The sequence below is a fragment of the Lasiosphaeria miniovina genome (assembly GCF_030549165.1).
Source record: "Lasiosphaeria miniovina strain SMH2392-1A chromosome Unknown B0T26scaffold_6, whole genome shotgun sequence".
Lineage (NCBI taxonomy): Eukaryota > Fungi > Ascomycota > Sordariomycetes > Sordariales > Lasiosphaeriaceae > Lasiosphaeria > Lasiosphaeria miniovina.
Genome location: NW_026848225.1, coordinates 2,636,033 through 2,660,051, shown reverse-complemented (window position 1 = coordinate 2,660,051; position 24,019 = coordinate 2,636,033). Strand labels below are relative to the sequence as shown.

Below are 24,019 nucleotides of genomic sequence, written 5' to 3'. Positions count from 1 at the left end.
CTTGGGAGCTTTTTGAATGGCGGCGGCGGATAAGGAGAGGCGGGAAATGCATATTCTCTCTTTTTTTTTCTCTTTTTTTTTTTGGCTGTATTTAAATCTCGTATCCATGGATACCTTGAGATGGGCAACCGGTACTAGTATAGTAGGGTATGTGGTACGGCACAGCGCAGCATATGGGGCGAAAAAATTAGGAGGATTGCATTCAATCACAAAAAGAAATTCAACGCTCTTCTGGTTGACTGATCTCGTGTTATTGCGAATGGGGCCAACTCTACGGCTACCAAATAAAAGTACGCCAAGTTTCCCATAATATTCCAAATCAACGATATCTACTCAACCCGCCGCTCTCGATATTGCGCTGTCATGTCGTATCATGTCGTAACGTGCCTTGACGTCTGTCTATGTTTATGTCTCTCCCTTGTTTATTCCGTCTTGAGACGCCTGGCACGAGCTACTGTGTATGCAAAAAGAAATTAAAGTACTAAAATCGTTGCAAAACGCGAGAGAAGACATCTGGATTTTGGTTGGTCTCGGGGCCGCCGTCACTAGTTCTCCCAGAAACCGGGGAACAAGTACTCGATGCGCTTCATGGCCTCAGGGTCCCTCCCGGCAGGCTTGGTCATGAACTTGACAGCGCCCTGGGCACTGCCCTCCCAGTGCTTAGCCAGGACCTTGTCGCTATTTTCCTGCGCGGCCAGCTGGTCGAGCACGGCACCGACGAGGTGCTTGGCGTTCTTGCTGTTGGCCTCCATGTACTTGAGCACCATGGCCACGTCGACGTCCTCTGTCGTGTGCCAGCAGTCGTAGTCGGTGGCCATGCAGATCATCTGGTAGGCCAGCTCGGCCTCGCGCGCCAGCTTCGCCTCGGGCAGGGCGCTCATGTTGATGACGGACCCGCCCCAAGAGCGGTACATGTTGCTCTCGGCGCGCGTGCTAAACTGGGGGCCCTCGATGCACACGACGGTGCCGCCCGAGTGGAGGACCACGCCGTCGCCGCGCATCGCCGCGGCGCACTGCTGGACCGTGGCGGCCAGGCCGGCGTCAAACGGATCCGCGAACCCGACGTGGCCGACCACGCCGCCCTCGAAGAAGGTGAAGGGCCGGATTCCCTTGGTGCGGTCGATGATCTGGTCGGGCACGACAAAGTCCATGGGCTTGATCTCCTCCTGGAGGGAACCGACGGCCGAGAAGGCGATGACGGTGCGCACGCCGAGCGACCGCAGTGCAGCGATATTGGCGCGCGCAGGCACTTCATGCGGCGCCAGCTGGTGGTACAGCCCGTGGCGCGCGAGGAAGGCGATGGGAACGCCGCCGTGCTCTAGGATTAAGATGGGCGACGACGGCTTGCCCCATGGCGTTGTCACATCCAGCGACGCGATGGGCGTATACCCGTCGATCTTGCCCAGGCCGGTGCCGCCGATGACAGCGATGCGGACGGGTCCTGAGGAACAAGACGTGGAGGGGAGGTGGTCAGTGAGATGTTCCAGGCAATCGGTTGTAATACAAGCAGACCACTAGGTCTAGGTCAAGCGAGGCTAGTAGGTGAGGCCAGCCAATGCGGGACTGATGGGGGAGGAGGGGGGGGGGGGGGGGGGGGGGAAATGCTCACTGTCGAAGTAGTCTGGGAGAGAAGCCATCGCGAGAGAGGCCCGAGAGTACTGAAGCGGAAGCCTTCGGGGATAGTAAGAAAAAAGTTGGAGGAAGGTGTCTACAGCAGTCAAAGGTTTTACGAGGTTTTGAGTCCTTCTTTCCACGTTATTTAAGGTAGTTAGGTCGAGAGAGATAAGGCAAGCGGGCAGTTATGTATCCGTCGTCCTTGCCGTCCAGGATTGCACTGGCATACACTACTAATACTGGAGTCGTACTCGATGTGAGCTCGCCACCGCCTACCACACACACACTTACTTCCCTTCACCTTTGCGCTAAATTTGAAATCTTCCGCGGGGTTGTGTTGGAATTTTTACCCCGCTAATGCGACGACGTTGAGAGATCCCCGAATGGCGTATCACGACCCCTGCAGTCAGCCGAAGTCAAGCCCGAATTAAAGGTACATACGTAGCTCGGCAGACCCACAGCCACAGGCCCCGTTCGCCCCAAACCGTGGCTGGGCAATGGGGGGGTTTTTTTTTTAACAGGCCAGGCCATCAGGCTGCTACCTAAGTTATTAGCCAAGCTAGCCTGCCCGTGTCATGGAACAAATTCGTCTTTCAACCTCTCAATACAGGCAGAGCTTACAAGTTGCAACCACTACTCAAGCAGCCGCCATACTAACCGAGATAGCATAGTATTGATTTTCTAGTCGATTGCTTGCTGAGAAAATTACCAGCCAGCGACGATCATTTTTAATTTCTGTTCCTTCCTGACATTCTCCCTAATGCCTTACCTGGGGTAGTTAGTTCTCTTTGCGACGCTTGAAGCCAAAAGCTGTCTCGACGGGATCCACCTCAGGTAGGACAGTGCAGTGCATCTGTACCACCCAGCGCAGGCCGACTATCAGACAGGCCAGCAGCTAACGTGCTGTACCCTTGATAGGGGAATAGACAGGCAGAAGAAAGAGGAAGCCAAGCAGACATGTCGAGCGCCCCAATGCCACCGGGCCAGGGTAGTGCCGCGGCGGCGGCGGCGGCGACAACAATGGCGGCCGAAGCTACCGAAGGCCGTCGTCCCATCTCTATCGAGGAGCTGTGCTTCACAACGGCCATGAGCTGCTATGAAGGATGGCTGAAGCTAGACCCAGCCATCGGACCTCGTACCATGGCCATGGTCACAAAGTTCTTTTCCCGAACGCTTGAGAAGACGCACAATCTCAAAGACGTCAGGTTGGTCTAGCCTGGTCTGGTCTGGTCCGAGCAAAGGATAGCCAGCTTACCGAAATTCTAATGCCGAGTGTCTGTCTAGGGAGACTTTGTCAAGCAGCGTGGAAATCTGGATCTGGCTGACCAAGGACTTCGCTGCTGCCATTCCAAGCCTGACCACGCGTTCCATCGGCCCGTTGGCCACCTTGAATGACCCCGAGAAGGGCGCAACCACCCAGGAGAGCACTGCACTCATCACCAAGAACTACACGTCTCTCAAAGAGGATCTCCAGCTGCTCATCAAGCTTATGCATATTGCCAGAAACCTGCTAGTTGTGCCCGAGCCCGAGGTCGCCCAGGATCTATGTGCGGCAGCCCAGTTCGACCAGATGCTCTACCAGACCATCATTCTCTGTGTTAACGTCACCAGCAAGGCCTACGACGGCGACATCCTCGAGGAGGGTGCTCGCCTCAGGCTGGGCGAGATTACCGAACTGTGTAAGACTCTCCCTCGCGCAGGCATATACCCACTCAAATGCTAACGCGCACCCCCTAGACAAAAAGCTTCTTGTTACATGCCTACAGCAGGCGCACAACTGGATTGCTAAAAATGACAGAAACAAGACGTCCTTCTGGTCAACTGTGCTCTTCGACGATGAGACTGCAGGTGAGGAGGAGGAGGCCAATGCCGGGGCTGGAGACTTCCGCCCAGAGGTCGCCAAGATCGAGGTCCAGAACTGGATCGAGCGGAACTCGAGGGTGTGCGACAAGGCCCGCCAGCTTCTAATCCAATACGAGGAGACCTTGGCGTCAAGGGGCTTCCTACCCGGCAACTTGTCGCCCATATCCCCGCTGTCCTGGAACTGGCTGCCCGAGGGGACGATTCGAACACGGGCCGGCGATGAAGAAGACGACGCCAAGATCATCCCGCACTGGAAAGAGGACGAGCCCGACAAGTTCGAGCAGGACCGCGCCTATGGCCGCGTGTCGAGGGAGGTTGATACGTGGTGGCTGAAGGTCCGGGACCCGAATTACGATGGTTGGGCTGTTCCCATGCCCCTGGTTGAGTTTGCAAAGCAGAGGACCGAGAATTGCAAGGCCAATCTCGTCAACCGCTACGCGCACTCGTACCGCACAGATGAGCGTGAAGGCTCCGTGCACTCTACCGAGGCCCCGGTGCCTCCCGATGTCGCTGCTGAGGAAGAGCATGAAGACGGCCGTGCCTATTCCCAGGACTACAATGATGACATGATTGAGGAAGAAGACGTCGACGATGACGACTCGTACGGCGAAGGGCCTATGAGCGGCCTCCTGACAGAGGTGCCGAATATTCTCGACCCTAAGCAGATCGAGGCACTCCACATGATCGTCAAATCGTGCATCCTCGACAATGCAGGGCTTGCGCTCACCAGAGCCGGGGAGAACCTGCAAAAGACGCGGTGCAGAATGTTCCTGGCTCTCGAGTGCGGGAGGAGCCTTCTCCGGGAGATCCTAGTCTTCATTGCTGTCTGGGAGAAGAACGAACAATCGCTTATTTTCCAACTCACAACACAAATTGTCGAGGCCATCCATCACAGTGCCCTAATTCCCTACGCGTGGCAGTCCTTGCGGATTCCCAAAGACATCATCTCGCCAGCGCAGACAGTGCTTTTGAGGTTGGTCAACAACATGTTCCGGGCCAGGAACGCGGACCCGCCCTCCCCAGACTCAAAGGAGCATCTACGCGACGTCAAGCTCCTTCATTTCTTGTTCATCCAGTTCCGGAGCCGCATCGTGCCAGAATGCGCTGCCCTGATGCACCTCCAGGAGCAGATTCTCAAAGGAAAGTGCGATCCTGCTGACTTTCCCGTCGACACTTGGGACATGGAGCGTGCCAAAGATGGTCTTGAGCAGTTCCTAGAGCTTTTAACCACAGTGAACGAGGTTGTTGAGACGCGCGAATATCTTATTGAGTGGGAAGCTGCCTATGAGCTTCTGGTCTTGTTAGGGGGCCTCGAGGCAGGTGTGGCAAAGAAACCGCTTGTTGACCTGGCCAACCACTCAACCAATGAGCAGACCCCCGACCCCAGCCCCTCTGAGACTCCCATCAACAACCAAAGACGTGACGATGAAGATTCACAGCATCCGCCTCCGCCTCCTCCTCCACCCCCGCCCTTGCAAGACCCTGCACACAAATTTCCATGGTCGGACATCAAGGGCAAGATCCTGCACATCCTCGCTGGACTCCTCCAGCCGCCACCCGGACAGAGCAGCCCTGGAAACCCAACAGTCCAGGCGCAAATCCTCCACCATCAAGGCATCGTCAGCTTGCTCAACTGCTGTGTCTACGACGACCATAACCGCTATGCTCGGGAACGCGTCCAGATTTGTCTCAAATGGTTGATGGACGGCTCTGACGCGGCGAACAACTTCCTTCGTGAGCTGGTCGCCATGACGCCGCCACCGGAGCTTCGACCTCAGTCTTCCGCGCCCGCAGCAGGCGGGCAGCTCTCGCCTGCCCCCGCCCCCACAACAAGCCTGAGGATTGACGGCATTGGGGGCGAGGTCAAGGTCCAGCTGAGATCACCCAGTGGGGCTGGGGGTGGGAGTGGCAATAATGGCAGTACAGTATCGCGGCTAGCGAATAAAGCTGGCTCGCTAGCCCTCCCCTCGTTGGCATCGTCAACTGCGGCGCTCCTGGTGGATGACCTCAGGAACACCGCTAGCAATAACACCCTACCTCCAATCCAATCGTCCCCAGCTCAACCCTCAACCACAACCCAGGAGGCCCGTAACCGTTCCGCGGAGTTGCTCCGCGATATTATCACTCTGGCGGACGAGGCGGCGCGGCTGGCTATGGGCCGCCGTATCGATGCAGACGAAACCGAGGATGAGGACTTTATGTAGTGATAAAATTGGGAAAACCTCATCCCACCCCCCAAATATGAACATAGAGATATAGAACAGGGGTGCGTGGGAGATTGTCGATGGAGTGGATTTGAATTAGATCCAATAAAAACAAATAAACTGCTAAATATTAATCTTTATTCCCAGCTCAACTTCTAGTCTCTCCGTGGTCCGAATCCTCTGGCAAGTGGTACTAGCAATGTTTCTACAGTGACTAGACTAGTTTCGCTGCCTACCTCATCTCTGGCATGCGCACAGCAAGAAAAACAGGAGGACAGATATACTAGGAAGACGCATGGATTTGTGTCGACGATTGACGCAGAGCACAGGAAAACGATAGCCTTTAATTCCCGCCCACCTCCTCAATCGTCCATAAATAGGAACCAGTGTCGAGAACCCGCTTTTGATTTTTAGCCATTTTCATCTCGCTCAACAAATCCTCTCCCCCCCCCCCAATCTCTCTAGACCATTACGATAACCGAGGAACCCGGCCTTTTTCGCGCTCCCATCAAACCTCGTTAAAGTAGCAACAAAAGAGAAAGAATCTTGCTGAACATGGCTAGGATTTCACCCTTTCCCCCCTTTTTCTTCTGTCTCCTGCGGGCACGCGTCGCTATAGACAAATAAATTCCCCGTATCCTCCAACCTGGCTCTCAAGCAATTACCGGACTAAATTTGCGCGACTAATCTTTTACCTGTGCTGACCCCCAAGCTACAGAACATGGCAACTATAACAGGCAACCACAAAAAAAGAAGCCATTTAGTCTCGCAGCGCTCTGCTGCTGTTGATGCCCTCCCGAACCGCAGCCAAGATAAGATCCTTGGCCTTCTCAACACCCTCCTTGGTACCGATTACTTCGATTGCCTCGCCCTTGTTTTGGTCACGGGGGACAGTGATCTTGGTCCCGCTTTGCTTCCGGATCGAGTTGACCTTGCTGCCGCCCTGGCCGATGACGTAGCGGTACGTCTTGGGGTCAGGTAAGATCAAATAGCCAGTAGCAGTCTGGTTCATTGACTGCTCAAGAGCGGCGTCGATAGCCTTCTTTGCCTTCTCAATGTTCTCCGGCGAGCCACGCAGAACCCACGGAATCTCACCCTCCTCGGCCGACGTGCTCTCCAAAACGTTCCAAGAGTGAACATCTGTAGCCGCATCGGTATCATCTGTGATCAGCGGAAGCGCGCCGCCGTTGACACGAGCATTAGATGGCGCCGCAAGTTTAGGCGGGATAGAGTGTCCGGCATGGTCGACAGTGACCTGGCAATCGCTCTTCAGTTTCCGGAAGAACTGGCCGTTGTTGGCAACGGTATGGTGCATGGCGCGGGGAACCTGGACCGTCTCGCCTTGTTGCTCCTTGACCAGAGACTGGATATGAGTCTTGGCCTTTTCAACATCTCCGGATTGGCCAGTGATCTTGACGCCCGTATGGCCGCTGCCTTGCCGGGGAACATCGATCGAGACCTTGAACTGTGATTCGAGGCTCCGCTTGATATCGCCTCCGCGGCCAATTAGGGACCTATGCTTCTCAGGAGCCACCTCAAGGACTTCGGCTACCTGGCTTTCGCGCTGGGATACGAAAGCTTGAATGTGTGCAACGATCTTATCCACGACATCGCTCCGGCCTTCGACCTTGATGGTATTGCCGTCTGTGTCCTGCTTAGGGAACTGGATGGTGCGTGCAAGCTCCCGTCTGTCGTCAGACCCGCCTGCCTTGACCACAATGTCGCGGAGATTTGAACCTATAATTTGGTTAGAAGGCTACCCGTTGGCTAAGACCAAACGATTGCTTTAACTCACCACCAGCGCCAATAAGCGTCTTGTGATACTTCCGGTCAACGTCGATAGTCTTGACTACAGTGTCATCGAAGATTGCCTTCTTCTCCTCGATAGCCTTCTTAGCGGCGGCAACTTGTGCCTTGGTGCCCTTGATTAAGATATCCACCAAGCCATCTACGGTGTCTCTCGCACTGGGGATATCAATCTTGGCGCCAGTAGCCTGGCGAAACTGATCCATAACAGCACCTCCAGATCCAATCAGGGACGGCAGCTGCTTTTGCTGGACCGAAACGGTGGCCGTAAATGACGTGTCCTTCAGGTACTGCAAAAGCGACAGGAGCTCATCCCGAGCTTCGTCGGCACCTCGCTTGGGTCCCCGGACAATAACCTCGTCAGGAGCTTGCTGACGACGGGGCTTACCAGGATCACTGGAGCCCTCTGCAACGGACTCATCATCCTTGCCGCTCTTCGCCGTGCGGGGGAAGAAGATCAGAACCTTGTATCGCGTCTGCAGCCTGTTGATCTGGGCGCCTTGAGCACCAATTAGCTCCCGATGGAACTTGGGGTCAATCTTGAGGATATGGGTGACCTCGTCTTGCAGCTGGCGGCCAAGAGCAAGAATGTGGGTCTTGGCTGCTTCGGCCTTAGCCTTGGGGCCCTTTAGCTCGACCTTGCCATCATTGACTTGAATATCAACGTCGAACTTGTCCCTGAGCTCGCGAATGTTGCTCCCGCCCTTGCCAATGAGATGATTGGCGAACTTCTGGGGAAACTCGAACTCGAGGGTAAAGCCACGCTCCTTCTCATCCTCCTTCTCTTGCTCGAGAAAAGCTACGCATTTCTCAGCCAGAGATTGAACAGCGGAGCTGGGGCCACGGAAATTCACTGTTGTGCCACGATTGGACACACGGACAGGAATTTGGTTTGCCGCCCGGTTCTCCTGCTCCTTCTTGATGAACTTCCGGAGCTTGTCGTGAAACTTCTGGGGCACATCGATGGACGCCTCAGTCAGCGATTCCTGCTGACTAAGTAGGTCTTGAATGTGCCTCTGGGCTTCTTCTAGGTATTTCTGCATTTCGCCGACATCAGCTTGGCTGGGTTGAGCTCGCGGGATTTCGTAAGAGTCCGGGCTGGAAGGCCCTTCGTATACCAAGAGGACGGGAGCGTCGATGTCCGAAGCCTCCGGCATGACCAGTTGAACCCTGTAGTCCTGTCTCACGCGAGGAATAACTTCGCTCCGTAGGTGCTGATGGAAAAACGGGTCGACAGGGACGGTAGAAATCCGGGAAGGAGGGTGGCCGTCCATCAGACCCCTGATTTCTGACTGCGCCCTGATCGCATCCTTGCCATCGCGCGAGTACAGCTCCCATGGAAGTGCGCCCTCGTTGGAAAATGGAGTGTTGAAATGGACATTATATAGCTTCTCCAACCGCTCAATTTCCTTTCTCTGTCGGAGATAGCGCGTGACATTCCGGGCGTGAGCAGAGGCGCCACCGGGAGCTTGGCGGTGGAAACGAGAAATGTCGATGTTGGAACACTGCATGTTCATAGCGAGATCCATAGCCTTCTCGAGACCAGCCTGAACCTGGCTTGGGGGACCAATAATAGTAACTATGTCGTCATCCTCATCGTTCGGGAGAATAATGGTGCAACCTGTGTCCTCGAAGAATTCATCTACCGGAATGCCCCTGTCTCCGATAATGAATTGATGTCGGCCTCGTTGAATCGAGAGCTGTTCCAGAGCAAGCTGTCGGCGAAGCTCCTCGGCCCTGCGCTCAAGCTCGGCACGAGCGGCTTGAACAGCGGTGCGTTCACCCGCCAGGTGGATGGGATTCTCATTCGACGAGGGCGCAAACACCGGACGCTCCCCAGAGGCTGGTACAGTCGGGGGCTGAGAAGACCAGGCATGATGGGGAGGCACGCGAATCTGGACTCCCTTATCTTCTTCGAGCTTGTGCACAAGAGAGTTTTTGGGGCCGGCAAGGAAGGGATAAAACTCGGCAGGGATATCCTTCAACCGCGAGTTAACGTTGGCAGCTCGTTCGCCAGCAATCTTCAGGATGGCATTACGAGCTGTGGCAGCCGACAAAGCGTTGCCTTCAACAATGACATCGATCATGCTATCATCGTCATCTTCCACGGGTCCCTGGCTCTCATCAACCTTGGGCAATTGGATCCTGGCGCCTGATTTCTCCTGCAGGGACTTGATAGTAGATCCGCCCTTGCCAATAATGTGGGCTCTCGCCGACTGAGGGATGGGAACTTTGATAGATTGCTACTCGAAGGGTCGAAGGATCAGCTCCAACCATGCTCACGAGAAAGGGCAAAACACAGGCTCCTACCTTGGTACCGATTTGGTAGACCAAGTCCTTTAGTGCCTGCTGGGCAACATCTTGAGGACCTGTGGCCTCAAACCTGAGTCTGCCATTGCCCGTTGTCGACATGTTGACATTGGCCCGAGACTTCCGATTCAAGTCCTTAATAATGTCGGAAAGTGGCCTCTTCAACTGGTTCCGTGGCAGAACGTGTTGCGGCTCGAGGAAGAGGGTCTCAATATTTCGGCCGGGGATGTTCAGCGTCGGTGGCCCCTGCAGTGCCGGGCCGGTTGGGGTCGTGATACCAGAAGCCGGCGTAGAGCTGCGCGGAGTGCCGTTGACAGAGCTAGCGCCATTAGCCTTTCCATTTGCGTTATTCTTTACGCTCCAGATGGGCGCAACGCCGGCATTGGCCTTGGACTTGGGCCCGCCCAATTCCGGGAACAGCTCATGCGACTGAGTGTCCAGTCCCGACGGCGCCTGGGCCTTCTGCTTCCCAGCTGCTTTTGCCGACATTGGTTCTACCCATGACGTCTTGGCCTCGACTTCAGACGGCGCCGCGGAAGTTACAGGCTTGCGCAGTTCTTCGTCCTCAACCTCCTCCACGATAACGTGGTGCGGACCCGCGGCGTTGTGTTGTTGCAGGAGCTGGCTGGCGGCTGAAGGCTCGACAGTAGCAGTGGCGTGGTCGGCCATAATGGCGGGAGAGACGTTCGAACAAATTGTGCCCAACGGCAAGTGGTGTATGCTGCCCGTATCTCTGACAAGCCCCAACTCCTAGCTGGCTCGCGGGGTGCGATAGTTAGGATATGACGTTTTGAGCTATCCCTCTCTGCAGCGTAGGAAGCAGCCGCAGCGAGGGGTAGGAGTTGCAAGGACGAGACTTACTGTTCAAGAGAAGCAGTGTCGAAGCGGGAGGAACGATCGAGAATAGAATTGATGATAATTAGGCCCGAGATCGCTCGTGCAGAAAAGATGCAACGAAGGGCAATGCCGAAGGGTACACGGTCGTCGGTGTGTCGTAGAGCCTTTTGTTGAGCGGGACGGGGAAAATTATGGAGAGAACTGGATGGCGGCGAATTGCTGTCTAGAACATGATGCGCGGGGGAATTGTCGCAGATCCTACTCGGCGGGTGCGTCTATGGTGACGAGAGGGAGAGGGAGCTATGGCAACCGCGTGATGGCGCAAGAGAAAAGGCCAGACAAGCGACAGGTGAGGTAGCTCAGAACTGGGTCTCGACTCTGGAGCGAGGTGGACATTTCTTTAGCTTGGCCAAAAAATTATCTGGCAGGGGAGGCCCTGAGGAGCGTGGCGCGCGTGGGTCCCAGGTCAGATCAGGTCGAGAATGGAAGGCCAGAGGGCCTGCAAGAACATTCTCCGCCCCGCAAGGGAGCCTGACAGGCCTGTCAACGGCCCACTTGCAGCTGCCAGAGCTGCCTAGTAGGCCGTCCACGGTCCTGGAAGCCTTGAGTGGGGCGCGCCCCAAACGGCAGGAGAGTTTGAGGCTTTGGGACAGGATTCGCAGGCTTCTTCTGCACTCTTGTCAATCTTCGCATTTTTCTTCCCTTATATGTTTTCTCGTTCCTTCTTGCGAGTGTCATGGGATCTGATGTGGCACATGGACTCATTGGTGGTAATACTGTAGCGAGTATTCCGTATCTGTATCAGAAACTCTCTGTTCATTTGTTCTCACTAGGTAGATAACCTTCGATGTGAGCTCCACTCCACAGAGGGGAGATAATGAGCAGTACATTTTCTTATTAGGTGGTTAAACACTAGAGGCGCTACTACATTCGGATCAATCGAGGAGACAAGGAAAGTAACCGAAGTAGCTCTCTAGAGCAGTAGGATGAGAAATTGTGTCTCTGCCAGCGCAAGTTAGCACCGGGAATAAATTGAGATTAGTTGGTAAAAATTAGAATGACCAATACTGTGGCCCAAATTTAGAATGACGACCGCTACATAATAGGTGTAAAACTCACATTGGCATTCTAAAGACATAAACCGGTACCGCAGTGTGCTATATGCGCCCTCGCCTCACATTCGTGCCCTAAGATGGTCTATGACATGCCTTTCGTCTTCCTCTACCCAGCTTCTAGTCCTAAGCGAACTGAGATCGGTAGCGCCTGTTGTGTGAAGGGGTCCCACCGGCTGTGCCCCGGGTCTTAGTTCTACATGGCGTCTAGTCCTGCGGGAAAGAGTATTTATTCTGTGGCTGTTAAGATACACGCAGACCACCTTGATATGCAGCACACTTAATCACAATACGCTGGCTACAGTTGACACCCCAATACCAAGTTCCGACCAAGCAATACGTATTGGGAGTCGAGTGCCGTCGAAGTAAGCTCTTCAGGAGTGTCGACCAAAAATAAATAAATGTTTCAAGTCGACGCTCAATAGAAAACACACACCAAGACACTCAGAAACAGCGATGCTACTATGTAGACAAGGTGGTACAGCCTCGATCAGGAGCCGAGGCAGTCTAAAGTTTGTGGAGGCATGCCATAGATCTGGTAGTTACCTTTCGTTTCTTCCACTCCAAAAAATCGAAAGACGCCTTCGGTGAGCAAATTGGAGGATACGAAGGCCAATGGAAACAACAGCCGGACAACCAAGACAATGCATCGTTGATGGATAGCCATGTCGTGGAGATGGCGTACGATGCACGTACGTACACAATGGCACGGAAAAACAAAGACCCTCAACCTTAATATTGCCCCGGCCTCGTAACTTAAAAATATTCAGGTGAACATCAACGGGTGGTGCCAATAGAGGGGGATTGCCAGGGTTCAACCTCGTATACTTCGCGACAGGCCATGTCTCGGGACACTTAGCAAGATTCCCAGGTAGTCAGCCAGTTGGCATCGGTCGTTTTCTTCCGTTGTGCAGCTGCCCGTACCACTGCCTGGATATAATTCGCGGGAGAGTTTCTGTCAGGGTTCTGGAAGACCACAGGGCGAGAAAGAATAAGACGACCCGGTCTGGTGTCGCAGGAGGGGTCCGAAAACAGAATGCGGAGTGACGAATGGCTGCATCTGCAAGCCAGCGCCTCCGAAGGTGGTGACAAGCGACTATTGGAAGCATCCGCACCTCGTGCTTTGCCAAGCCCCCCATCAGTGACCCTTGCCGACAGCTCTTTGTGGCCGCGTGTCTGTTCGAGAATGGCCACCAGAGTCTCTATCCCCCTCGTTGTCTTTGCCGCCCACGCTGTGTGGCTGGTTATTTGCTTCTTCTCTGGCAACCTTCAATCGCTTATACTGTATGTACTGTCAACACCTGCTACGACTCTTCAGGTGAGTGAGACATATGATCGAGACAGGCCAGATATCCCCGGCGGGGAAATTGCGAGCACAGTCGCAGGTCTCACATCGACAGCCATCTCGTCGTAAGATGCGGATTGGAGACGCCTGAAGAGTGGTTGTGCGAACGAACATGGAACCGTTGTGCATGTCGACATAACGGCGCCTAACGTCCAGTCCAGGTCATACGACTAGTGAGAAAAGGAATTGATTCAATTGAATGGCAAAACGGCCGCGGGGAGTCAAGGCGCCATTATCCAATTAGTGACGAGCTCCAAACCTAGAAGCAATAAGCAGAAGCTAAGGTACCTCACCTTCAAGTAGAATGTATTAGTAGTAGTAGTAGTAGTAGTAGTAGTAGTAGTAGTAGTAGTAGTAGTAGTAGTTTATTACGCAGCACTCATCACACAGCATTCTTACTAGGAGAGTTTTATAGATTGGAAGGGATATTGATGGCAGTTCACCGACGAGGAGTCTGTCTCGTTGCTTAATCACAGCCTTCCTGCCAACGGGGTTAGGGTCGGGTGTGCTGTATCTGGGGCCCCTCAAGGGCTGAGTGTCGATGCCGTTGCATCGCATCGGGGCTATAAAATTTGAACGGCAGGAGCTGGCAGCTGCTCCAAGCATTAGCTAGAGATCGCAAGACAGATCGCCGGGTCAATTAATCTGCGAGCTGAACGGATCAGGCTTTCCGAGTCTGCCAAGGTTCGTATCCATCCGCCAAAAAATACGCATAAGCCAAAGGCAACTCGTCAAAATCTTGGAACTACTACCACAGCTATACAGCTAAGGTGGTTGTATCGGTGCTAATTTTTCATTGGTTTATACAGGGCGGTGGGGGTCTTGCCGCACGAGGGAGGGTGAGGGAGGAATGGCCGCAGGCTGCCGAACCTTGGAAGCCATCTCCGTGTGGCTGCTCATTTTTCATTCTCAGCTCGATTACTGGACTCGTTGAGATCTGCCATCGAAGGCATACGCATGCATAATGGAGTAATAAGCTGAATATGGCCGCCAAATTCAGGTTCTATACTCTTATATGCGGTCAGGCATCCTCCAAATGGATTTTGGTATCGTAGATACCAGAGGTATGCGTGTGATACGGATGGTAGTTGTTAGGTTAAGGTACAGCACGAGTTCTCATCAACTGCATCTAGGTCAACCGAAGGCGTGCTGTCTGGAGGGAAGGACTTCAGACTACTAAGGCAAGTCTACAAGTAAAGGCTGTTTCAGCAACTCAAGACACCAGTCCAACAGTGGCCGTCTTTGCAAGAACTTCGATGCTCATTAAATGTACCGTATGTATCCGTACCTTATTGTACTGACCTAGCTAGGTCAACGGATTCACCTGTGTACCTTAGTTAGATGCCGTCGAGAAGGTTGGCACAGTCCTAGCCATTCAGCTCCCAAGCCCATATCATGGTCCCAAGTTCGATGCGCCATGCCTATCTCCTACCTGCAACTTTATCGCTAAAACTTGGCAACTGCCCCGCGCCCTGACACGGCCAATGCGGTGGTGGGGTTCCCAGGCTAGGTTGAACGTGAACGACACGAGTTTAACGCCAACCGCCCAGTCTCCTCGACGCCACCGACCCCAGACGAAACATGGAATGTCGATGGGCACACCAAGTTAACTCACTCTGTTTAAAAAGTAAAAGCGACGACTTCTCAACGCTAGTCACGGTTAACACATTTTAGTATGGCTGTGTGTACACACTGTACGTGTGCACCTACAACGTCGGAATCCCACAGTGCTCGTACGGTGCAACCTGGAACTCAAGATTTCCCGTAGCGTGCTCCCAGGCGTGCCAAGTCGGCGCCTGTTAGCTCTGCCGTCATCCCCACCCGCGTTTGCTTGTCAACGTTATCGTCCGTCCTGTACATTACAACGGAGTACATACACTACCTGAAAGCATGTATGTATATACACAGCCTGCTGAGATGTTTGCTCAGGTCTGTGCCTCTGAGTCTGAAGTGCGGAGCGATCCAACGTGCTGGCTTTGGATCTTAGAGTCTGCGATCCGCTCGCCCCTAGCATTCCCGCGTTATCTCGTCCGTGAAGGACCCAAATCACGGACTCGGTCAGGGTTGTTAGCGGCCACTGTCAACACAAACCTTCCCAGGGCCAGGCACCCAGCCCGCCGCCATCCCAACGTCCAAAACCATCGGTCATTTGAGAATCACGGGCCTGCGCTACCCCAAAAAGCTAATTAGGCAGGACCAAGGTCCCATGGGCCTCGGTGGATCTGACTTGGACGACGTTTTCGGTGCGGCACCGTGGGACTTACCACTCAGAAACCGCCCAGATTGACCAGAGAAAAGGCCAGACCTACCAGGCGAGCTCCAGGTTAATTCGCACCTGAATCCCCAAAAGAACTAAAACAAAATCCAAAGCAGCCATTTTAGATCGCTCCCGTCTCCCATCGGCCACAACCCGTTTGTTCCTTGAGCACAGTGCTGGCAAAACAATTCACTGGCTTTGCCCACACGGAGTCCCCAAGCAAACAAAACGGTGACCCCGTTCCGTTCCAGGGTCAAGGACCCTGTTCCCTGCCTGCCCGCAGTTCAAGACCCACCCACAAACTAGAGTTGCCGCCACCAGCGAGCGGCTTGACCTCAGGCAGGTAAGGGTACTCCGTTCTTCGTCCGTGTAACTCTTTGCACTGTGTCCCGGCAGCCGCAGCGACGATTTTACCCAGTTGCTAAGAACACTCGACAGGCGGCCACCCCCCACCAAGGAAGAGACACTCGGCGCGGCTCAGTGTGCTCAAGCGGCCAAGCAGAGAGCGAGATCAACCAAGGGCAGCCAGCAGCCAAAACGCAATTTTCTACTCTGCGACCCTCGCTCCCGCCTCAATTACCCCATCCTTTCAGTCGCTTGACCGGCCCCGACGTACCCTTTTTTTTTGTTCCGAGTACCAGCGTCCTGGCTGTATCATGGACAGCCAGACCATCGTTTCCAACGGCATTTCCCAACGTCGGAGACTCACAAAAAAGCCCCCATCAGCCCACCACCACCACTCTAGCTCCTTCAGCTTCGATGGTCGGATTGACGCCCAATCTCTAGGGAGCAAAAGAAGCTCTACCAGTTTGAGAAGGGCCCCCAGTGCTCCGCTCTCCACTACTGCAAACGCAAACGCGTCCGATCTCTCGTCGCCACGCTTCCCCGCCGCACCATCAACAACTTCCACCTTTGCAGCCCGATCGCAGCCCTCGCCGCCGTCACCCATTCTCCCGGGCAGCCAGTTTATGGCTGCAGCCTCGTCGTCACATTCGCACTTCCAGTCACAATCTCATCCATTCCCTCTCCACTCTGCCGACGTCCAGCCACCCCGCGACCCGGCCACCACCGCCCGACCCCTCAGTTCAAAGACGTCAGACGAACTCATTGGCGCCCCCTTTGACGGCACAGCAATTCTCAATCGCATCGAGGCGACTAAATCACCGACGCACAACCACAGCCAGCCCCCACCGCGTCCCGCTCCTCCTCCACTCCCACTCTCGCTTTCGCGTTCGCCGTCGCAGGCACAGGCGCAATCGTACGCGCTTGCGAGTCCCGAATCAAGGGGCTTAGGAATGGGATTTACACCAGCTCTCCGCCAGTCGGGGAGCTTCTCGACAGCCATGACAGACCAGACATTAGTCAATGAGAAGCCGGGCGTCACCAGGTCCGACAGTGTCGCGGCGCTACCCAAGAGATATTCGGACGAGACGAGGGAGTCGAAACTTCCGAGTATGCTGAGGAAAAAGTCGGGCTTCTCGGGTTTTATGAACAGCTTGGTGGGCTCTCCAAAGAAGCCCCTAATCTCGGCGCCCGAGAATCCGGTGCACGTAACACATGTCGGCTACGACAGCTCTACGGGCCAATTCACGGTAAGTGGGTGGTTGTTTCTGGCAGCGTTTTTGCGTTTCTGACTTGTCTAAACAGGGATTGCCCAAGGAGTGGCAACGACTCATCAGCGAGAGTGGCATCACAGAGAAGGAAAGGGGAGAGCACCCCCAAATCCTCGTAGATGTCTTGACATTTTATAAAGAAACGACCGAGAAGCCGCAAGAGGACCAGCAGTTAGAAAAATTCCACGATGCGAGGACAGGAGATTTTCGCGGTTTGGCAACAACGCCATCGTCCGCGGGGCTTCCTTCTCCAGGAATGATGCCGTCGGGTTACAGTTCAATGTCGCCGATGATTAGCCCACCGGCCAGCCCGAGATTTCCTACGGTCAATCACCAGGGCAGCTTTGAGAACCCACGAGCTCCGCCTCCAGTACCCAAAGGTCCCGGACCTCTCCCGCCCAAGGATCTCAACTTGATGCCCAGCCGTCCTGCGCCCAAACCCCCGACGAGTCTCGCGACACGGACGGCTCCCCATTCCCCATATCCCGCCAAAGATTCTGGGATCGGCCTGCCACCACCTGGCGATGACGCTACGAGTCCGTCGTATCTCCCACCCAAGGATTCGGTACCAATGCTGCCCGAGGAACATAGATCAAGATCAAATTCGCGAGCAAATGGCGCCTCGCCATATATGCCATCGCAGCAGTCCGCTTCCGTCATCTCCCCGACCACCCAAGCATCATACCAGCAGCAGTTGATGCAGCAGCAACAGGAGCAAGCAATGGCGCAGGCGCAGGCAGCCATGACTGGGCAACTTGGAAGAGCGGCTAGCAAGAGACAACCACCGACTCCTCCATCTTCGCAGCAACTCCAGCACCCGCGGCAAGCAGAGACAAATGGTTCTGGAAGGGTACCTCAAGCTCAAGCTGGGCTTCAGCAAAGTGGCGCAAGACCCCGGCACCGGCCGCGACAGAGCAATGGCATGGACGTGACTGCTGCCTTGAAGAGCATTTGCACTCCAGGCGACCCGAGGCAGATTTACCGCAGCTTTACTAAAATTGGCCAAGGTGCCTCGGGAGGCGTGTACACCGGCCATGAGAGGGGGAGCAACAGACTAGTCGCGATCAAGCAGATGAATCTGGAGCAGCAACCCAAAAAAGACCTTATCATCAATGAGATTTTGGTCATGAAGGAAAGCTCGCACCCCAATATCGTCAATTTTATCGACAGCTATCTATGTGGGGGAGAGCTCTGGGTGGTGATGGAGTTTATGGAGGGAGGAAGTTTGACCGACGTGGTGACGTTTAACATCATGAGCGAGGGGCAGATTGCCTCTGTTTGCCGAGAAACGCTTCGAGGTCTCCAGCACCTTCACTCGAAGGGTGTTATCCACAGAGATATCAAGTCGGATAACATCCTCCTCAGTATGGATGGTAACATCAAGTTGAGTAAGTCAATCCTGTGCCACCATATCATGTCCCATCCTATTTTGTATCCTTCGCTTACCCATATCTTTCCCGCCATAGCCGACTTTGGATTCTGTGCAACGATCAACGAATCGCAGAGTAAGCGTACGACAATGGTCGGGACACCGTATTGGATGGCCCCCGAAGTTGTCACACGGAAGGAGTACGGCCGGAAAGTCGACATCTGGTCACTCGGGATCATGGCCATCGAAATGATTGAGGGGGAACCCCCATATCTGACAGAAACTCCACTCCGGGCGTTGTGGTTGATAGCAACCAACGGCACGCCGCACATCAAAGACGAACAGAGCCTGACGCCCGTATTCCGCGATTTCCTTTACTTTGCTCTCAAGGTAGATCCGGACAAGCGGGCAAGCGCCGGCGACCTTTTAATGGTAAGAATATACACTGCTAAGACTTCACAACTCTGCATGATTTCTAACCGTTACGCAGCACGATTTCATGAAAGAATGTGTCGACCTATCGTCACTGGCGCCACTAGTCCAAGCCGCGCGAGAGGCACGAGCACAAGAGAAGGCTCGTAAAGGCCAATGATCCCTTTTCTTTTAATCATCTTTTGTTTTAGCGAATATAACGCGACATCAATAGCAATCTTGCACGTCGAATCTTAGTATTTTCTATTCCCTCATTTTAAGGGCTTGGGGCGATTTTTCAGACACGGGCATATTCAGCCCAATCGGGCTTCGCACAGCATTATTTAAGCAGCAACTTGACCTTCTACTGTGGCCCTGTGATAGCTTGCGTGGACGGGGAAAACTTGACATGGGCTGTACGCGGAAAAGTTTCATTTCCTTCTATATCGTCTGCGCATCTTTGGAGACGGACCCAGAGCCGAATAAGGTAGTGAGAGCGTCATCAAAAGCATGATGATCCCATCGCCCCAAGACATGAATTATACATGCCGCTCTACAGATGCGATGGCAACGATAATGCCGGCCTCCAGTATCGAGCTTGAAGCTACAACACCACCGGCCTGTCTGTTCTTCTTATTCTCTAGTACTGTTGTTGATGCTTGTTACTTGTGAGTATACTGAAAGGAGATTGCGAGCGAGCGCCATTTGGATATCCCTCCCTTCTCGTTGCATATAATGTTGCATACTCCGTATTTTGTCAGAGTCGCTACTTTCCGCTACACTATTTGTTAGAGATAGAAAACAAAGATGGGTTGGCGAAACCAAGTAATATATTTGACATCTGGAACTCTGACATACAGTCCTTTTGGCTATCTCCGAGTCCACCGGCGGCGCCTGGGCTGCGACAGGGGCAGAGGGGGCTCGAAGTGAACGATGGATGAATAGGGGCTGATATAAACTCTTCGGGGAATTATAGTACCATAAATCATCGTAGCATTATTAACAGTCGTAGATGTGGTAATTTGGGGAGTGTTGGGTGGTTTGCTTTGACCCACCCATTAAAGGAGATGGATTATACAACAAACGCAAATTCAAGTACTCTTGCTTCAGTTTGTAGCGTCGATAATAGTAGCTAGAACTAGAACCTACAATTAGAATATCGCCATCTCCGTTTCTTCATTACCTCCGAGAAGTGTTTTTTGTGACGGCACCAAAGCGAACTTACGTTGCCCTCAGTCCTCTTTCGCACGGCTACGGATCCGTATGGCTGCACTTCCACACCCCAGGGGTTCGGACAGTGTGTATCTACACCGGTACTTTTCTTTGTCTCCTTATATTTAGTACCCTACCTCTCGCATGTCGTGAGAAAGAGAGGAGGAAAAAAAGAAAAGTAAGACGGGCGAGCCTTCTTTTCACTTCAACACACAAGCGGGACGGCACGCGGTTCGTGTTTGGGGAGGGTTGATCGTTTTCCTTTTTCATCCATCCTTTGCACCTTTGCAGAGTCGAGCTCTCAACGGAAAAGGTACATATGAAGGTTTGCCTCTTGACCTCACGTCGCCCAAGGTAATGTGCCTAAGGCAGGAAGGTAAGACGAGTAAGTTTAGCTCTGGAACAAGGTGGAGGCTCCCGCGCGAGAAAACATCCCATCTTCCCCTCCACGCACACCAACGAACGCAAGCCGTACCTGACTGAGCCAGGACCTGGATACTACCTATTATTAGTATTTGCATGTGTATATGCAAAGATGGAGCTTTAACTTTGGACTTTGCAGAACCGGCTACGTATCCAACAGTGTAGAATAGGCAATCTTCGTTCAGATGTCCGTTATGTTCCCCACCTGCCATTGATACCGGTTGGCAGTCGGCATTGACGACGAAACCAGCATTCCAAATAGCACTTGTGCGGTTAGTTTTAGATACGTGTAATGTTACGACAATTCAGGTCGGGGAACTGGGCAGTGGGCAACTAGGACGCATGAAGCCTTCATAGATATAGATGCAGTTCTCCTCTTCCGTAGTTTGTAGGAAGAAATGGAAGCAAAACTATGTTCTGTTTATTCTGGGAAAGAGTTTTATCGAAGGAGTGGTGAGATAAGCTCTGCGGGATTTTGAGAACAGTGAAAGGAATAATTTGGAGGCAGGGAAGAAATTGTAGCTGGCCGGGCCTTGAAGCGAGCCTGCTCTTGGAAGAGGCGTTTCGAGACGATGACATACACAGCACACATTAGCATAGGAAGTATAAAGTTGGAGACGACTGTTCCTTGTCATTAGAGTGAATAGCCTCAACTATTCAGGCAATCATGGTTCTCCTGATGTCAACAAGACCGAAGACCGTGTCTTTTAGGAATCATCGAAACTCCTTCCCAAACAATCGCATCCCGATGACTAGAAATCCTAGCCCCAATCGCTCCAACGCCAATCCAAAACCAGACAGTCAACCAGATGTAAGCACCGCTGTAAAATAAAACTCTCGGTGACACATTAAACCCTCGCCCTCACTGGGTATATGAAAGCCTCGTTACCACCCAGTTCAGGGCTTTCATGCAAAACAATTGCGCCGTTCGTATCCTTCTGACTGACAGAATGCGTACAGACGTCCCTCTGGTATCATTAGTAACCAAAAATGCCGTTTGTCGAGCGTTTTCCGAGCCAGACTCGTGTGCCTGGCTCAGTAGAGCGTGTATCCGCCATCAATGATGACGTTGGAGCCTGTCATGAAGCCAGAGGCATCGGACGCCAGGAAGACGCAAAGTCCGTTGAGGTCATCAACTGCGCCCAGGCGATCCTGGGGAGTCAACGACCTCCAAATCTTCTTCTGGGCATCCAAAGCAGGCACTTTGTTTAGTGCAGTGTCCATGTAGCCAGGGGAGATGCAATTGACGCGGATGCTATGTTTGGCCCACTCGGCAGCGAGCGACTTGCCAAGCTGGATGACGCCAGCCTTGGAGGCGTTGTAGCAGGACTGCTCCTGGGGATAGTTGACAACCGTACCCGACATAGACGCCACTAGAATGATGGATCCAGGTTTGCCGGCAGCCATCATCGCGCGACCCACTGCTTGCGACATCAAGAAAGAGCCCGTTAGGTTGATGTCGATTAGACGGCGGAACATTGCTGGGTCGTAAGTCTCAGCCTTAATGTTGGAGTCGGCGATGCCCGCCGAGTTCACAAGAACATCGGGAGTGCCGTAAAGATCCACCACGTTCTGGACGGCGGCGTTGATTGCATTGCCATCACGGACGTCAACCTTGAAGAACGAAACTGGCAGGCCTGTCTTCTGATGAAGCTCAGCCGCACTCTCATCTCCAAGGTCCTGGTTCGCGTCAAAAATGACAATGGCCTTGGCACCGGCCTCAGCGCAAGCGCGAGCCATGTGATTTCCAAGTCCCCGAGCACCACTAGTTCAGGGGTTAGTATGTATATAAGTGCGGAAGCCCGGAAGGCGGAGCCAAACTAGAGTTGACAGCTTACCCAGTGATAATGATGACTTTCCCCATGACGCTCATCTTCTGGAGTGTTTGGGGCATCTGTCTAAAGACATTCTCGTTGAGAGGAACGACGACATCCTCTTCTTCCAAGGGCTCGGGGATTCTTTTGACCGGAATGCTGAAGTGGTCCGAGCTGGAAGAGGCAACACCCTTGGAGTCGGGGGTGTAAACCGAAACAGGGATCTCGGTTTCCTTGATAACCTCCGACTTGAGGCGCCGGGCCGAAAGGGAGAAGGCAGCACGTTGAGCGAAGCTGCTGGGCAGAACGGCACGGGCAATGAGGGGGCGGGGTACGGCCGTGAGGCGTGTAGCCAAGCGGATGGTACGGGCAGCGGCAGCCATTGGGGCAATCTGAAATCTGGCGAACAGGGGAGTCTGGGTATCAGATGTGGCCCTAGTCCAGAGCGTCCAGCGAAGGGGTCGAGGGCGGTATTTTAGGACTGCAAGATGGGTGGAAAGGCGGAGGACTCGAAAGAGACGTAAAAGTGATTCTCAGAGTCTCAAAGGCGTCCTAGGTAAGGTAAGGTAGGTTTCTGCCGTAAAGAGGGGACAGGCGCCAGTGAGACGAGAGAAACGGCGGCGGCGATTGATAGCCAGTCAACGAAGGGACGGCTCCGAGTCGAATGCTGTGATATGCACGAGAGTGAGGGGTCCACACACAACGGTGAGGTGGATGGTGTAAGCGAGAGACGAGGCTCGGCCTTCACAGATACCAGAGCAGACGTGCACCTAAGGTAGGGGGAGCCGCGAGGAGGGGTTTGGAGGTACGGCAAAGGTACCTGAGCTCCTCAATAGCGACTACAAAACTGCTTGTGAATGAGAACAAACAGCCTGACAGCTATTCGCAAACCGTCAGGCTTATATACCTTAGGGACTAATGCTAAGCTAGGGAAGCTAGGGAGGTCAGGCACTAGGCGAGACCGGATGCCAGGTGAGGCGAAGGCCTACTCGGTAGCGGGCCCAGAATTGTGGGCAAGGGGCGAGTCGAGAATCGAGATCGTTCGGCAAGGAAAAAAATCTACTTGGTAGAGAAATTCTCGGGCGTTGTGTTAGGTGGCCTGGCCTGCGGATCTTCGTATCCACGAAATTCGCGAAAGCCGATCAGGCCGAAGTAACTGCAGCATTTTGGAAAATAAGCTCTAGTCTAGACACTTCTGTACCGCCTGCCCGCCCATAACAATAGGCGAGTCGACTGTGGTCCATGCCTCTCACTGCTCAGCACCCATTCACTACCTGATGCACCTGGACCAGAACGCGCTACTGTCATTGGGCAGCAAGGCGCCTGCAGCGGGTGTTCTGGGCCTGTGGGTAATGGTGTGATGGCTCACGCTGACTGCGGAAGGCCTTGCTCCCGCCGCGTCTGGGGATTGGGGTTCTGGTCGCGGGTCACTTGAACTTCCGCGGGCCACCAGCCTGAGACCAGTGCAAGCCCACTCACCCATGGGAGTCAGGAGTTGGGGAAACAGGAAAGAGCAAACGCGAATGCTTGTCAGGAACATACCTTTTTCTTTTTGCCGCGTCGAAAGTTTGGCGTGGTTTAGCCCGAGGTTGCCTGGAGCAAAACCGTCGAGGCAGCTGCGACTTGCAGTGTCTATCCCTGTCTTTGTTTGGATATTCTAAATCTTTGAGCTTGGTGTTGAACGAAGGGGCTCAATTGTGGTTCAAGTCCCACTATTTATGTCTTGGGAAAGTACTCCCTGTTGGAGGAACTCTATTCATCCAATGCCCGTACAAACCATGGGGGCAACCGCAAGCGGTGAGAGGTAATCCGGAAAGTTTGTGCAGCTT

At 53.7% G+C, this 24,019-nt stretch overlaps 6 protein-coding genes across 6 annotated transcripts; 2 read left to right on the top strand and 4 right to left on the bottom strand.

The window, feature by feature from the left end:
- Positions 1-228: 228 nt before the first annotated feature.
- B0T26DRAFT_722875 (nucleoside phosphorylase domain-containing protein) lies at positions 229-1,939 on the bottom strand. Its single transcript, XM_060442608.1, has 2 exons — positions 1,610-1,939; positions 229-1,441 (listed from the first exon to the last, which is right to left on the bottom strand). Exons 1-2 carry the CDS (start codon positions 1,635-1,637, stop codon positions 546-548), a joined length of 924 nt encoding a protein of 307 aa, XP_060293070.1. The 5' UTR covers positions 1,638-1,939; the 3' UTR covers positions 229-545.
- Positions 1,940-2,181: 242 nt separating this feature from the next.
- On the top strand, positions 2,182-5,817 carry B0T26DRAFT_722871 (uncharacterized protein). Its single transcript, XM_060442607.1, has 4 exons — positions 2,182-2,448; positions 2,533-2,819; positions 2,899-3,293; positions 3,352-5,817. The coding sequence occupies exons 2-4, from the start codon at positions 2,572-2,574 to the stop codon at positions 5,679-5,681; spliced, it is 2,973 nt and encodes a 990-aa protein (XP_060293069.1). The 5' UTR covers positions 2,182-2,448; positions 2,533-2,571; the 3' UTR covers positions 5,682-5,817.
- Positions 5,818-6,061: 244 nt separating this feature from the next.
- B0T26DRAFT_422482 (uncharacterized protein) lies at positions 6,062-10,785 on the bottom strand. The gene is made up of 4 exons (XM_060434919.1): positions 10,659-10,785; positions 9,798-10,547; positions 7,477-9,730; positions 6,062-7,418 (listed from the first exon to the last, which is right to left on the bottom strand). Exons 2-4 carry the CDS (start codon positions 10,464-10,466, stop codon positions 6,442-6,444), a joined length of 3,900 nt encoding a protein of 1,299 aa, XP_060293068.1. The 5' UTR covers positions 10,467-10,547; positions 10,659-10,785; the 3' UTR covers positions 6,062-6,441.
- Positions 10,786-15,643: 4,858 nt separating this feature from the next.
- Positions 15,644-18,964, top strand: B0T26DRAFT_422385 (uncharacterized protein). Its single transcript, XM_060434918.1, has 3 exons — positions 15,644-16,940; positions 16,996-18,762; positions 18,821-18,964. Exons 1-3 carry the CDS (start codon positions 16,005-16,007, stop codon positions 18,920-18,922), a joined length of 2,805 nt encoding a protein of 934 aa, XP_060293067.1. The 5' UTR covers positions 15,644-16,004; the 3' UTR covers positions 18,923-18,964.
- A 2,219-nt stretch (positions 18,965-21,183) lies between these two features.
- Positions 21,184-22,810, bottom strand: B0T26DRAFT_422352 (uncharacterized protein). Its single transcript, XM_060434916.1, has 2 exons — positions 22,215-22,810; positions 21,184-22,141 (listed from the first exon to the last, which is right to left on the bottom strand). Exons 1-2 carry the CDS (start codon positions 22,571-22,573, stop codon positions 21,412-21,414), a joined length of 1,089 nt encoding a protein of 362 aa, XP_060293066.1. The 5' UTR covers positions 22,574-22,810; the 3' UTR covers positions 21,184-21,411.
- Positions 22,811-23,375: 565 nt separating this feature from the next.
- On the bottom strand, positions 23,376-23,896 carry B0T26DRAFT_422372 (uncharacterized protein). The gene has a single exon (XM_060434917.1). It carries the CDS (start codon positions 23,728-23,730, stop codon positions 23,461-23,463), a length of 270 nt encoding a protein of 89 aa, XP_060293065.1. The 5' UTR covers positions 23,731-23,896; the 3' UTR covers positions 23,376-23,460.
- Positions 23,897-24,019: the final 123 nt, after the last annotated feature.